We start from the raw sequence: 12,132 nt of genomic DNA on the forward strand, positions 1-12,132 counted from the left end.
GTTGCAGTACTCTACCAGGAAAGTTGAAATAAAATTGTCCTGTTAAAAATAACAGATAACAAACCCAGAATCTCAATTCTGTTTTCCAGATTTTACCAAATTTATTTTTTAAGCTTTGTTTATGTGGTATTATATATATGTGTAAAGTAGTTGATTGTTTCTAGTGATACTTTTCTCATCACTCAATGTAACCTGAAACGAATGTGTAAAATGTCAGGGGAATACATTTAGCTGTGCATATGGGGTTTTTCAAAATTTGAGTACAGATTATCACCATTTATTTCAAATGGTCTTCATGCTGGGTCATGGTCTTCCTCACTCTCTGTGTTCGCTGTCATCTTAGTCTTCAATGCTTTTATCCTGCTTTTATCAATAATCAATCTAAATATCATATTTGGAAAACCTTCCTTATTCTCCAGGCAGAATTAGTCACTTCTCTAATTTTCTATCCTGCTTTGTTTAGACTCATACCATTTCTTTGTCCTCCTTTAAGAAAGAGTTGTTCCAGTACCTGGAACATAGAAAGCACCCAATAATGCTTGTTAAGTGACTATACAGGGAGTTGGAGATGTCAACAGAAAGCTAAATAGTGAAGCAGAATGTGTCAGAAGTAATATAATTATTGAAAACTGCACATGATGGTTTGACATACTTTACTTTCTCGGGCAGCACTGGCATCTGCTCTGTAGCCCTTAGTGCATTATAGGAGGCACGTACAGTTGATTCTCCTTACCGGAAGCAGTTGTATTCTATAAAGTCTCTGTAAATACCAAATTAGCGAATCCTGAACTGTTACTCCTAGGGGAAATACAAGAGGTAGGTTCTTTTAAGCCTCTGGTTATGACATTTTCAATCAGTACATTACCCCTTTTTTAATGTGTTTGTATTAAGACACCTTATTTAATATTGTTAATTTATTAGTATTGAACTATGCCCAAACAGCTCTATAATACATGCCTGAATGAAGCTTACTTAATATGTATTTTTTTCTGTAAGGCACATGGCAGCCTTCTTTTAAGAAACTAGAGAGTACTTTAGCACTACACTTGCAGGCCACTTTAAACAGTGAATAGGGACAAAAATGAAAAAAGATGCCACATGAAATAGGCCAGGGATAGGACACTTGTTTACAGAATGAGAGCTGAAACAAGAAGGCAGTGCCACATGCTCAACTTCAGCGGAGAATGTGCCCATCCAACTCGAATTTTTTGCTGTTCTATGTGTGTCAAAAATGGCTTTCAAAAGTGTCAGCTGCATTGATTTTGGGGTTGCAAATGAGTTTTAGTGAGTAGGCAAATTAGCAAATACTGAGGATTGGCTGTAATTAACTTCTTTTTCTATAAATTAAGAAAGTCAGTCTTTAAAAGAATTCCCAAGGCACATAGTATTTGAAGATTTAATTTAGGTGTGGTGTGATTCCTTTAACTTTTGTTTACACAAACACGCAAGTTATTAAAAATTAATATAAAAGTTTATCTCATAAGTTAAGGTATTTCATTAATTATTAAAGAAACCAATTAAGCCAATTAAACCAATTAAATCTCAAATTGGAACCTCATTTCAGAATATGTAAATAGATTTTTATGTGAGTACCTGATCAAGGTGGGTGGAGAGGGCAGATGTGCCAATGTTTCCCGGGGCGGAGGGGGATATTTTGTTTACGTTTTAGACCTTGGAATGAGTACTTATATGCTCATTCTGTACTTGTGTAAATACAGGGTGGGGCAAAAGTAGTTTTAAAGTTGTTTGTATGGAAAGTAATGCAATAATTAATAAAAATAATACAGGAATAAACTGTGTTTCACGTACTCACAACTGTAAACATAGCCTGTATAATTTAACCTTTTAGTATGTGGTCATTATAAGATTTAGAAATGGATGAGTTAAATGATGGTTCAGATGACAACTCCTCTCTATAATAGCTGTAGGATCTTGGACAAGTCTTTCTTACCTCCCTGAACTTGTATTTCCTTATCTCTAAAAGGAATATTATTGGGGCCTACATTATAGGTTGTTAAGATAACTGAATCATTGAATTTAAATTACTTAGCAGAGTACCTTTCACGTACATATTGTTAATGTTGTCTTGATTATTGTTGTAGTTATAATTTCAACTGTTTAAATGGTTAGATTTAAAAAAGACAAAAAAAAAAAAAAAACTACACAAATCTTATTTATAATATAATGAAATTAGAAGAAAAGCTTCCCTAATGGACAGTGTTAAAGTTATTTCTCTCTTTTGCTTAGAACATTACTACTCGATGGAAATCCATTCCGTGTTCCGAGAGCAGCCATATTAATGAAAGGAACAGCCGCTATTCTGGAATATTTGAGAGACCGAATTCCTACGTAAATTGGAGTTGTTTTATAATCTTGGTCATGCTAATTCTTAGAATTCTTACATTGATAACGAATGTTTTTTAAGGTGTTGTATACATTTGTAACAGTGATAACACTGTTCTGAGTGTTTTGCATAAGATTTATCCTACTCATTTTCATTCCATTGTAACAAAACAGTTTCTTCAAAAGTGAATTTTTATTTAGTGAAGTTTAATATTTTTAATATTTTTTATAATGACAAAGTGTTTTTGTAGAATGGTTTTTCCCCCATTTCTGTTTTTGTTACATATAATGTGACCAATTCACTTGAGTATGACCATCCAGTTTCTTTTGTTTAATATAAAATTGACTTGAATTTTATACAGTGTTGTTCTTTGACATTTAAAAATAAGACTTCATTACTGATAGGACTTTTGTGATATGGTTGGTCTCAATGTAAGTTTTAAATTAACATGCATTGTATTGTTTTTGTTTTAATTTATCTTAATAGTTGAAATGACTTTAGCCTTTTCCCCATGTTTTAGGAAATCATGTCACAGAAATGCTACATAAGATATAGTTATAGTGGAGAAAATAGTGTTGGTATAATTACTCTCACCATTTTTGATTTAAAAGTTGACAAGGTTTTTTAAAATGATGTTTTAGTATTAAGCTTCCATAAAATAATCTGGTATTTCTAGATGCAAGAAATTTAAAGAGATTGGATCTGCATATTTTTCCTTCAAAGTGTTAGCAGTTTAAAGGTACTTTTTCTTTTCTTTTTTAATTTTGAAGACCTTATTTTATTCTATAGATATTAGAAACAGGACATTACCAATAATGTATACTGCATAGAAATCTTGAGATGTGTTTTGTTTAAATACTTACTAATCAAGTATTTGTATACATTTATTTTGGTGTGTTGTAATCCAACCTTGTATATTTTTTTCCCAGGGCCTTAATTTAAAAATTTGCTTGTAACCTTCATAAGATTAAACTTGTAATCAGGCAGTAATTTTCTAAAAGGGAAGTTGTTATAGGTGAACTTCATTTAATAAATATCAAATATAAACATTTTTATTTACATCAGAAATATCAGAAGTAGGCTAGGCTGATCAGTCATTATAAAACTTACCATATGATTCCATTAAATAGTCAATCAATAGAATGTATAGGTATTAACTTACATAGAGAGATGGGTGGATAGATAGGTAGGTCGGTAAATAGGTAGATAGCTTTTGTATGATCAAGGCATGCTTATATGAAAAAGTCAATTGCTACTAAAGACATATAGTACATGTTCATAATAAAAGTTACATTTTCAAATGTTAATTACAATGTTTGTGTTTTTGGTTTAAAATAAACATGCTTTTTTCATACTATAACTTTGGTTGACTAAAAAAAATCTGCTTTGACATTAAACAAAAGACACTTTACAATAAGGTGACATTTTATTATTTATACAATAAGGAGACTTTTTTGTTATTCAAAACACTTTTAAATACTGGAAAAGTTGAGTACACCAAAGCCGAAAAATGGCTCTGCTATACACTGCACAGCATTATTTTAGTCCCTGTATTTTTATCTGTACAGAAAGCATCTTCAAAATGCATTCTAATCACATTGTACACCTTTGCCGATTAGTGTCAATACATAAAATAAAACTGCAGAATACAGCTTGCATTTGCAAATTAACTGACCAAGTAATTTCACTGATTCAGTAAATTTAAAATATAGATTCATAGGACTTATTTGCACATAAAATGAAAGCAGCTTTCAACTTTGTTATGGTCTCACACTGCAAAAAATAAAAAACCCATTAAGTACATTCACAGTCTGTTAATAAAGTAGTAAATGTCTTCATTCAGTTTTATTTACATCATTCTGTAGTTCAACTAAAAAGTACGGTTAATTGCGGTACTGTAGTTCTTTTAACACATACAAAAACGACAATTTTTATGTATACTTTAAGCTCAAAATCACAATTATCTCAAAATATTAATTACAGTACAGCCATTTCAATTAAACACGTTATGATTTATTTTTTTTATAAAATGGTAAAACTTTTTAATAAAGTAAGTAATTAGTTTTGGGTTGGCTAGAGTTCGCCCATGTAGAAAACCTTAAACGTTAACAAGTGTTTCCTGCCCCCTCCCACCCGAGTTTGTATACAGCCACCTCGGCTAGCAAAGAGACAGAGAAGGCCCCAATATGTAAAGATTAAGCCTCTTTTGCTATACTGCTGTGGCTTGTTTCTTCCATAAGAGCTTCACAAGGGGAATGTCAATAAACTATGCAGTGAAATGCATGCATTAATATACAATATGTTTATGTAAAATGTTAGTATTTACTAGTGCACGTTAAAATGTTCACAAAGAAGCCATAATTAATAAAGAAGCACTTATAAAGACCTATCAACTGAAAATTGTAAATTTGAAAACTACTTGATAATACAATGGAATGTCTGTGAAAACAAATCCCAATTCAAGGTCTTTCTCTGGCAAAAGGAGCTCCAGTTACTTGGCCTTAAGATGTCACTGTTGCACTGCACATATAGTAGTGAAGTCAGTTGTCAAAAAGAATATGAGTCTAGAGATTGTCTTAATTTTGCTAAGTACCGGCCTAATGTTGCATGACTGAGTAGGAATTTTTCTTAAACTTACAGAAGAGTGAAATATTTCACTACCCGAATTATATGACTTCAAATGAAAATTTGTGTGTGTACATGTGTTTAGCAAATGTAAAAATACTAATATAAGGAGGTGGAATTAATACTTACTTATATAGCAATAAAAGAATTATGCCCCCCAAATAACTAAGGTCAAAAGTAATCAATTATCAAATAGTTTAGGAATGAAAGAATATTTTTTCACAGCTACATTAAAAAATTCAGACACCCTAAAACCCTTTTAACTTACAATTCTTTCAATTAAAAACATCACTATCTTGGTTTAGAATTGTTGCTAATGTTTCTTCTCCTAATAGAAAGAGACCACAGTTCATATTATGGTTTACTTTTATACAATTGGGTGTGTATGTGTTGGGCGGGGTGTGTGTGTGTGTGTGTGTGTGTGTGTGTGTGTGTACACTTGCATGGCTATAAAATGGGAAAAATTAAAGTACTTGCAAACTACTTTTGCAAGGTTATTTGAGGTGGTCTTTGAAATTTATAAATAAAATTCAATAGATTTGCCTCTGAATTTCAAATAGGAAAAAATTTATTCTTCATATGAAGACAATGTAATGCTAAGCTTCCTTTAGTCTCTTCTATACACTGAGTACAAAGAGAAACTTGAATAGCTCTTGGGACAAAAATATCTAGTTTATCAATTATTTTTCTCTTTATTCCAAACAGAAAATAATAAGGCTTTTCCAGAAGGAAAATGTAGTTGATGATGTTAAAGGAAAATGCCCAAACATTATAAAGCAGTATTAAAATATTTATTGCATTCCATTGACACTAGGTGTCATCAAAACTAAAACCAAATTTCCTAGAGTAAAACTTAGCATACGACATTCATTACAGCCCCGAAGGGTGCCTTTTCCACATTCAAGATCAATAAGGCTCCTCTGAGTGGAAAGACTCTACAAGTATTGAAAATAAAATTTATTTCAGCACCACATTGTGAAAATAAATCACCATTCCAACAAATATGAGGACTGCTTTGTGTTCTATCTGCCTGAGAGTTTCATCTTAGTTTTCTTATAGACTTTCAAAACATTACATAAGATTTCCTGACTAAGAGAGGTTCTTTAGGCGAGTGCTGGGGAAGGGGAAGAGGGAGGGAAAGATACAAAGAAATATAATGTGATTTCTTTTTTCCACCAAAGGCTTTCCTTAATTTAGCTATCAAAGATTAGTTGACCCGAATGCTAGGGCATTATTTAACCTCATTACCTGTGCAAAACAAATGCACAAAGAAAAACACCTATGTACGTGTGTCTCTGCAGAGACATAAAACCTGAGTCACAATAAAAAGTTTTTAATATAAGAAATCTTTTCTTAATGTAGGAAAATAACCTTTAAAGGGCCAAAAATATCTTTGTACAATATAATTAGCTAACTAAAACTTCAATGTGAATAAGTATCACATATTTTATAAGGCTTAACAAAAAAGAAATAATTTACATTTGATAATTTTCTTAACTATAACTGATACCCCCATTTTTATTTCTAACATATATACTCATTCCCTTGAATTCATTAACTTTTCCAAAAAATAAAAGCATATTTAGATACGAGGACTGTTTAATTTCTGATAAACAGTTTTTACTTTCATCTAAATATTGAGGACATAGGAGATTTGGGGTTGCTAGGCATATAACAATGCCAAACCAAAATAGAGCTCTAAAATTCAAAACAAAATATATATTTTGAAGGAAAACATTACTTGGAAAATTATATCATAGATAGAGTTGGGCCAAAGTCTGCATGAAGCTATTCTCTTATGTGCAGGCTTCCTTTCTGCAGATAATTACCTCTTTAAAAATCCCTTTTCTCTATGCACAGTTTCCTCAGCTTTCAGTGGGTTTCTGACTGTTTCCATACTTGAACCCTGAATTCTCCCAACTGAAGGAAGCTCCCTTGCTCACATCCAACCACCAGTTACAATGTCCTTTCTACTCCTCTACGTCTTTGTTAGCTCTTCCTCATCTTTAGTAGCTGAGTTCTGTGATGACTCCTTGGCTTCCCTTCCTGTTACACTTAACTACTCAGTAGGAGGAAATATGTTTGTCCCCACTATTATCACTGGACACTTTAAGGCTCCATTCAGGACATACTTATTCCCTGGGCTACATCCATCCCAGATACAATCTGGGAGTGGTTTATAAGAAAATGAGTTGCTGCTCCACACTGCCCCCAACTGGCCATTGTCAGCTGGGACATTGCATTGATTATGCATTACTATGTCAGTTAAGTCATACCTAGAAGAGGAATCCTGAACCAAAAGATTCAATCCTTGCATTTGTAAGTGAACAGTTGTACCAATCGGGATTCTGGACAGCATCTTTGAATGCTGTTTTTTGGGTCAGTGGGGCTAGTTTGGGGATAGGGTGGTAAATGCACATGGTAGGGTGAGAGATTATAGGCATTAGCCTGGTGAACTAGTCTCTTTTGTCTCTTTGTAATGACTCTTGCCTGAGGATCACGAGAAAGATTCTGTAATGTGCAGAAGGCTAAAAGCAGAGTCACACTTTCTCTGCCAACAGACTAGTTACCATGGGAACCAATGAAGAAAAATGAAAATATGACAAGAAGCTGAGGATTAAATGTGGAGAAAATTGATAGGGAGTTGGTTTCTACACGACAATTTGAACATTTGGGATTTAAAGAACGGGATGTTCCTCAGGTGACCAGACCAATGACAATGAATAAAATGACTTGCCGGTCGCTGGTCCTGGCAGCTGAGCTGTGAGGGATACAGAGAGGAAGCAGTAAGCATCCAGTAGCTTGGATAAGGGGAACTCTATAAAATCCAGTTCCATTCCTGGGAAGGCTGAACAGCAGTTCAAAGGGTAAATTAGCCATGTGGTCCAAAGGTGCCCTTTGAAAGGTATGTCCATCTTCCCTTGATAAACCAAAGCCTGCGGTAATTCTCACCCTTTCAGGGCAGGACGCACTACTTGACAACACTATTGCACATCTAATATATTATTGCTTGAAACATCTTCCTAAGTATTAAAATAAAAAATACCACTTCTAAATCCGCAGCCATCCCCCTGCCTAACAAGGCAGCTATTGCCGTGACCTAGAATTTAGTTTTTCATTAAGGAAATAATCCTACTTCACCGGATACAAGTCTTCCCTGTGGACACCCCTCTGTCATTCTAACAAACCAGACTCCAGGATTCCAGGACAATCTATAACAAGGGCTTGGTTTCAGCCCACTCTGAGAAAGTTGACCTACGTTAAGCATTGTACTTGCAGAAGTTCAGGGGAGATCATATCTGTCCTCTCCCCTAAGCTTCCCCAAAAGCTCCTTTCTGAGATCCTATGATGAACGCCTCATTCCTATGACTTCAGCCTTTGGTCCACATTGAAATGCAATTGCCCTGAGGAAATAAGGGAAGGTCACACTAGAGATGACCTGCTTTTCATCTAGTAGTGATACCCTTCACCCGACCCACCCTCCCAACACGCAGAAATTAAAGACTAGAAACAACAGCACCCAGGAAGTAGGAGGCAAGCTATCGTTAGAGAGTTGTCTTTAGGATACATCTAACTATTCATGGTTTAAATAAAATGTGCCCTTTGTGCAGTGCTAGGTCCACTGGACACAGGTTTCACCACACATGCTCATTTCTAGCTCACTAATGACAGGCTGTTCTTGTCAGAGTTCCTTTGACCATCTCAACAACGAGTTCTTGAAATGCCCAAAGCCCATGAATTTTTGTTTTCCCAAGAGAGTTTACAGAGTTCTAAAATCCAATAAAGTCTGAATTTTCTCCCACTTACAGAGTTTGAAGGCAGACTTGATAATAAACAGAGATCTGAGTACAGTGATTTTGCTTATGTTAAAATAATTTCTTCACCAGTATTCCAGTGAATTTAGGAATTTGGGACTTCCAGGGCAGGTTTTTGCAGGTAGGAAGCATAAGAATAACCTGATACAGGACTAGCCTTGAAAGCTACACAAAGCACAATGTGACTCTAACAGGTAAGCAGATCTCTTTCTGAGACAGGCAAATAGACTCTAAGAGGATCTTCACCAACCCCTCTATCTTTGGAGTTGACATGAAAAGAGTAACTTTGTTCATTTCTGATACGGTCTCTAAAATCAGGCAGCACAGGCTCGGAGGACTTCCTGGTCCGGATTAAATGAAGATTTCTGTGACTTGGTACTGGTTCTCTCTCTGGAAAATCATTCATTGGACATGCTGGAGCTTCTCCGGGCTGAAAGGCCGCCTGACACTAGGTATTTAATAGTTTTACCACATCTGTTCATTCTTCAGGCAAGAAGATAAAAACATGTTGTAATAAAGCACATAACATCTTGAGAATTTAAATTTGACTCCAGATTTTTTAACCAACTTAACTTTTCTCCTTATTTTCTTTGAGGTTGTATAAATGATTCCCTGATATATATATATATATATATATATATATATATATATATATATATATATATATATATACCTCAAATGATTACTGACTTTTACGTATTTGTTCATAGTTTTCTTTAGTTTATCATACAGGTGAGTATATAATCTGCAAAAGAACAAATCTTGCCAATATTAGGACATGCATTGCTTTCAACCACAAGTATTTGAAATAAAAAAAAAAAAAGCTGACTTATCTGTAAAAAGATTATGTCTATCTTATGGGCATCTGATGAATAAGTCTGCAGATCGAATGGACAGCATGATGACTGTGGTCAATAATATTGTATTGAACACTGGAAATTTGCCAAAAGAATAGATTTTAGATGCTCTCAAAACACACACACACACACACACACACACACACACACACTCTCTCTCTCTCTCTTTCTCTCTCTCTCTCTCTCACATGGCAAACTTGTGAGGAGATGAGACATTAACTAGCTTGACTTTAATAATCATTTTACTATGTCTGTATATACTTTAAGTATATGCAATTTTTTTAAAATTTAAAAAACACACCCAAAACAAGAAAGCAAGGAAACCACACTCCATGGCTTATATTTCTGGATTAAGATGTGCTAAATGAGCAAATAATTCAATTTAATTGTGAAAAAAAAAGATGGCTTTTTAATGTTGGCCATTGAATAAACGTACATAGGTAGAGAGTGTTTTTCAACCTTTCACCCTTTATCTCCAGCAATATGACCAGAGTAGTACTTTGAGGTCAGGAGCCCTGTGATTAAGTATTTAAAGCACAATCTCATATTCCAATGTAAGCATGCTACACAATCCGCTACATACAGTTCTAATAAACTCACACTTTTGAAGTTGAAGCACAAAGACACTAAATTGCTCCAAGGTGCAACCCACCACTTCATCACCAAATGGCAACCCATTTTCCAGACCACGGTTGAATTCATATAATTTTGAATCCACTATTTAGGAAATCCTCAATTTTAACCTCTAAGAGCAAACACAATCCCTGGATTTGTTGGCTATAATAACCTATCTGCCATTCCTTTTGCCAATGTTATCTCTGAGGAGACGATTCTGTTAGAATAACTTGTGGGAATTTAGATGGCTGCCCCTCCCTAGTGCTTAGCTACATTGCCAGGGCAGCTCAACTCCTCAGCGTTGGAAGCCCTTCGCGGAGTGTCTGGGGGATAGGTCACATGCTTTTCCAGCTGTCCACCTGACTGACACAGCTGAGACTTGTCTGAATGTTCTGGGCACTCTTTCGTTTTTTCCTAAATAGTGGATTCCTAGGAAATTTTGTCATAGGTGCTGTTCAAGTTGCACTTCTTACTAAATTCTCATGCGTTCTATTCTGTTCTTAAAACACGAAGCATCCCCAAATGGTGGGGCTTTTGCTAACAGGAAAGAGAGCCACCTTTTCCTTGCATGTATGTGCATGATGAGTATTTAGAACATGCAAACCCACCAGAACCATGCACATTTTTCTTAGATGTTTAAAACAAATACAAGTTGTTTTAAAGCAGAGATTTTAAGAGAAACTGTGTTCCAGTAGAAGAATAGCCTTTGTCATCCAGCCTCAGTGTCCTCTCTCCTGGAGAAAGTTGCTCTTGACTCCTGCCACCCCTCTGATTGACTCCAAAGAGGCAACGGCTTGGAGGGACAAAGTCCAATTTCTGTGGAAAGTGAGAACTTAACAAAGTGACTGCGCCCCCTGATATGGTTCATTCAAAATGAGACTGCAGTTATTTACATTCTCACTGTCACCTGAGACTTTCTAGAAAAGAACACATAAGAGAAATGGGAGCCTACCTTCCTAAGGGAATAGAAAAAATTCCTCATCCACATCATAAAACAAAGCTGAAAGGAAGCACTTGCCATTTTATTAGACTGGGAGAAAGTGATACGGTTCTGTTCTCTATTCTTCCTTCTTATTTTGTACCTGCACAGGAGCATTTATTAGACTGCTCATGTGTCTAACCCCTATGAGACTGTGTTTCTTAAGGGGAGGGACCATGGCTTTTTATATTCATATTTCTAACTGCCCTCAAAATCCTTTGTTCATTAACATTTGTCAATTAAATAGCACGTACAGCAAGAAAACGAATTGTCCTAGTCACTGATATATGTACTTTTAAGAATAAACACATAAATAGCTAGAAGGCAAATCTTAGGATGATGCAGAGGAGGACTTAGGAGAGAATTATTTATATACCTCTTTGGATAGTTGGGTCTATCCAAACTTACATACAACAATGAATATTCTATGAGTATGTATCATTGTGGGAAGTGTAGGTGAACATGCTGGAGATATTATGGAAAGTTAAAAAGAAAGGAAAAGGAAAAGCTCAGCTGGCATGGTTCAGTGGTTGAGGGTCAACTTATGAACCAGGAGGTCATGGTTCCATTCCCGGTCAAGGCACACACCTGGGTTGCAGGCTCCATCCCCAGTTGAGGGGCGTATAGGAGGAAGCTGGCCAACGATTTTCTCTCATCATTGATGCTTCTATCTCGCTTTCCCTCTCCCTCTCTCTGAAATCAGCAACAATATATTTTTAAAAAGAAAAGAAGACATTGTCTCTTACTATTGAGTAGTTTATGAAGATTTATGTTTAGGTCTCTAGGCCACATAACTAGTGATTATTTTTGGTAAGTATGTGAAACATAAAAAAACAAGTTCCTAATTGTGTGTGTGTGTGTGTGTGTGTGTGAGAGAGAGAGAGAGAGAGAGAGAGA

The 12,132-nt window shown here is 35.2% G+C and overlaps 1 protein-coding gene across 3 annotated transcripts in view; it reads left to right on the forward strand.

Moving 5' to 3' along the window:
• The window catches only part of LRRC40 (leucine rich repeat containing 40), a 51,179-nt gene extending 47,528 nt beyond the window's left edge, over positions 1 to 3,651 (forward strand). For all 3 annotated transcript variants that reach the window (XM_036445001.2, XM_036445000.2, XM_036444999.2), the window contains one exon: positions 2,248 to 3,651. In XM_036445001.2, coding sequence (XP_036300894.1) covers positions 2,248 to 2,353 — 106 coding nt within the window. In that variant the 3' untranslated portion in view covers positions 2,354 to 3,651. The remainder of the gene's footprint in view (positions 1 to 2,247) is intronic.
• The last annotated feature ends 8,481 nt before the right edge of the window (positions 3,652 to 12,132 follow it).

This window comes from Pipistrellus kuhlii, unplaced genomic scaffold, assembly GCF_014108245.1.
Source record: "Pipistrellus kuhlii isolate mPipKuh1 unplaced genomic scaffold, mPipKuh1.p scaffold_m20_p_2, whole genome shotgun sequence".
In the NCBI taxonomy this organism is placed as follows: Eukaryota; Metazoa; Chordata; class Mammalia; order Chiroptera; family Vespertilionidae; genus Pipistrellus; species Pipistrellus kuhlii.